This window comes from Thunnus albacares, chromosome 12, assembly GCF_914725855.1.
Source record: "Thunnus albacares chromosome 12, fThuAlb1.1, whole genome shotgun sequence".
Classification (NCBI taxonomy): Eukaryota; Metazoa; Chordata; class Actinopteri; order Scombriformes; family Scombridae; genus Thunnus; species Thunnus albacares.
This window is the reverse complement of record NC_058117.1, coordinates 32,587,211-32,591,481: the sequence shown is the minus strand read 5'-3', so window position 1 is coordinate 32,591,481 and position 4,271 is coordinate 32,587,211. Positions and strand designations below refer to the sequence as shown.

The following is a 4,271-nucleotide window of genomic DNA, read 5'->3' as shown; positions in this document are numbered from 1 at the left end:
TGACTGCGTCAGTAGAATCTACATATCCACCTATCTGTGTTGTCTAGGAAACCCTCCTCCGACCTCGGTGACCATGGCGATGCTGATTTACCCTCCATCAGAGAGGTTTCTGCTTTCCCCAAAACATCACAGACAGCTGGAGTCTCAAGGAGAGGAGAATATGTCCCATTCCTGCTTAAGAATTACAGTGTGACCTCAAGGCCCAGGCTTGACCCAATGCAACCCAATTAATAACCCCTGAAGAAGGAAAATTCCATAACACACGCTTTACATGAACGGCTGTGTGAGCAAAACTCCACAAAACTACATTGTAAAATTCTCTGATGACGCCACCATTCTGGGCTTATTACACAGTGATGAAGACACATCACTTTACCACTATGATATCAAACAGTTTGTGGATTAATGTGACGCTCACCATCTTATCTTGAATATAAATAAAACAGAGGAGATGATATTCGATCCAAAGTCAATTGGTGACCATAGTCCAACTATCATTCACAACACACCCAACAAACAGGTTTCCTCATACAAATATCTTGTTGTTCACACTGACAGCTCGCTCACATGGCATGTACATGTTGAAAATCTGCTCCAGGCTACAACAGAGGATGTACTTTGTGAGAAGGCTTAAACTCTAAACAGCAAACTAATGTTTTTATTTTTCCAAATGATTTTAGAAAGTTTGGTAACCTGTCAGCACTTTTTAAGTTTAAGCTTTCACATCTTATCCAAACAGACATGAAGATTATAGGTCAAAAAGAACAAAACCATCTTCAGTCTTTATGTGAAAAATCTGTGCTCAGAGAGGCACAGAAAATTCTGAATGATCCAACACACATCCTGAACTCTGAATTTGAAGTGTTGCCTTTCAGGATCCTGCAATGCAGACTGAACCGGTACAAGAACTCATTCATTCCATCCTCCATCAAGATATTAAATAGCTACAAGTAGTGGAGTTTATTCATCGTGCATAAAATATTAAATGGCTATAGTCAAAGAAAACTAATATCTTTTTTCCTCTGAGTGATTTATAATTGAATCAAAAAGGCTTCCTTGTAATTACTGAGTAATTAGTACAACTTACACAAGTCGCTCTTGACTGAACTGTTACTGAGGACGAAGTGATGATGTGAAAAAAAAACTGAAATTATTTTAATGTAAAATCACTTTTTGTATCCAACATGAGTGAAACATGATTTATATGATGGTGACTGCAGCATCAGAGTTTCCAGAGTTGAAGGTAGAGGAAGAGTAACTGAGAGAAGTGAAAATACAGATCTAAGAGGAGACGGAGAGATTCAGGGAGGAGCTAAGCTGTTACTGAACTATAGAAGAGAGACGAACTTCCATATTCAGCAGAGTTCAATACACAAACCACAAACATTACCTTCATTCAACATGCTGGCATTGGACTATTATGTATTTTCTTTACTGTTTCTAGTCATTCTGACAGGTATGAAAGTTTCTGCATGAAAAAAATTCAATTCCACTTTTGTCTGAATGTGATTCCTTGATCGTGACTTTAACATGTTATAACAGAGTTATCTCTTCCTTTAGGTGTCAGCTGTCAAGAACTCACTCCAGTCAACAATGAAGAGAACAGTTTAGAAGGCAGCACTGTTACTCTGTCCTACAAATACTACAAACCTGCTGCAGCTGATGATTATTTCTTCTGGTATCGACAATATCCAGGAAAACCACCAGAGTTCCTTATTTCCCATTTCGGTTCAGGGGATCCAATATCAGATCCAGTACCTAGACTGTCTTTTAAAGTGAGTGCAGATAAAACCCAAATGGATCTGCAGATCTCCTCTGCTGCAGTGACAGACTCTGCTCTGTACTACTGTGCTGTGAGGCCCACAGTGACAGCAAACCCACAGTCTCTGTACAAAAACACAAGCTGACACACTGACAAGCTGCTGGAAACCTTTTTTCCACACTGTTGTACTGAACTTTTTACCTCCACTAGAGGGCCACACTATCAAGTAGGCGGTGCACTACTTCTGCACTGTGTTCAACCATTCTGTCAATAATAACTGCTGCTGTGAAGAGAACAATTCTCAGACTGAATGTTGAACATCAGATAGTTTCTCCTGTTGATTTAAACCTTGTTGTAGAGATGGAACATTGGCTGTGGATTATTCTTGCTGCTCTTGTCTTTGGTGAGATAGAAAGCAGAATGTGTTTCCTTTCTCAACAGTTTTTAACACACAACTGAACTATAAGTGCTTTTAATGTCCATCATAATGGAAACAACTTATCTCTGCCTCCATTTATAACTTTTTTTAGAAAAAAAGATGTGGTTCAGTCTGACAGACAGCAGTCAGTAGAAACAGACTATTCTAGATGTGTCAGTGTCTGCTAGGTAACTCTTTAATGCTGCTGATTGTTCTCCTTTAATCAATCATCTTTATTGATTCATCTCTTCCTCTGCATGTTCTGTTCTTCCCCAGAGTGTAAAGGACAAGACAGCGTGACCCAGCCAACAGGAGATGTCATTGCTGCTGAAGGACACACAGTTACACTTCCTTGTACATTTGAGACCAGTAACCCAAGTCGCACTTTGTTCTGGTACAAACAGGATGGAAACAACAGCCCCAAATTCATCCTGAGCCGATTTAAACTGAACGAAGGGAACACACCAGATGAGTTTAAAGAAAGATTTTCATCTACACTGGATTCCAAATCAGTTCCTCTGAAGATCCAGAAGCTGCAGCTGTCTGACTCTGCTGTGTACTACTGTGCTCTGCAGCCCACAGTGACAGGAAACACCAAAACTCTGTACAAAAACCTTTGGAGCAAAGACAACAGAATACTCCACAACATCCACCAGAGGGAGTCACACACTGTTAAACTTTAAGGATATCAAACAACAAATGCTTGAGAAACATCCACTAAAGGTGAGGCACATAAGTTACCATGGAGATTTATTCTGTGCAGCTAGCCTGCTCCAGACCAGGCTAACGGCCAGGCTTGATTAATCCTGGCTCTATCTGACCAGTCAGCTGTCACTCTGATCGGTAATAAGTGTGTTTTACAGTTATTCCATGTTCTTCTGTATATATTTTTCTTCATTTTAATTATCCTGCTTTAAAATACCACAGATACATTGCCATTCAGTGAAGTAGATCCACTGTTATTTTAATTGTAACCATTATCATTTTTATAATTATTCATGTGATAGTCATCACTGTTAGGCCTACTGTTCATATTGCTGTCAGAGGTTTGATGAATACGTATATTATTGCACATCTTGAGATGATTAGAAATGCTGATGAGGCCTATCCCTTACTAATAAAGGACAGTGTATGTCACTCTTCCCTGTGTACATATATTTTATTTGGAATTGGTAGCACACAGTTTGTTGTTAGGTTTCATAATTGTATAATCTTCCCAAATTATAGTCTCACTTCACTGGACCGATAACTATATAGTGTACTGTACATTCATGAAACTGGGAGGACACCACAATGTGTTTTGACCTTTTTATTTTGCAGTCATCGCTTGTCAGCTTGGAGCTTGGGAGAGAGAACAACAATGATTAATACACTGTGTTACAGTCATGCTTACAGTGTGCATTGAAATCACTTCCCTTTCTAGTTTCAGGATTTCCGGGTCCAGTTTCCTCAGTGTCTTTCGTTTGATTTCCATATCAAGGTCCATATCCTGCAGTTTCTTCTTGTGGACTTTTATCTTCACATCTGCCAGCTCTATTTGTCTCTCTAGGTGTTTGGTGTATAGACATCTGACAGTTTGTGAATTCTGTAAAACACCTATCAATTAGCACAGCAGGAATTGTGCATAATGTGGATTTCCTTTAGGCAATACTCACTATGTTGCCATGCTGGCTATCTGGCTGTAAAACATCTGGGTCCTGTTACAAATGTGATATTTTTTATGGAGCACCACATCACTGACTTCTTATCCATTATGGACTAAAGTATTTCCACAAGATTGACATGATACCTCAAGCCCTCTGGAGTCCAGTGACACAGACTCCTCGTCATCTGCTGCAGAAGTGCCCCCCCCCCCCCCCTCCCCGTCATATCCAATAGAACTTGTATTGACAGGATGTGCCAAACCTACACCTTTAATAAATAATATTCACCAGATTATCGTCTGGTGGCTCCAGAAGAGAGAGTGTGTTACCAGATGCTGCAAGGCAAGCCAAAGTAAGACAGTCCACATAACACCATGGGCCAACACCCCCCTAAAATCAGTACAGACAATAAAATGTGAGCAGGCACGTTCTAAGTAATTTATACAAC

At 39.9% G+C, this 4,271-nt stretch overlaps 1 gene segment (V, D, J or C); it reads left to right on the top strand.

Moving 5' to 3' along the window:
- Window positions 1-1,989: 1,989 nt before the first annotated feature.
- On the top strand, window positions 1,990-2,782 carry LOC122993848 (the record flags this gene model as incomplete). The annotated part of the segment is given in 2 exon segments: window positions 1,990-2,165; window positions 2,457-2,782. Coding segments are annotated over 2 exon segments (369 nt in total), but the record flags the coding sequence as incomplete, so codon positions are not given.
- Window positions 2,783-4,271: the final 1,489 nt, after the last annotated feature.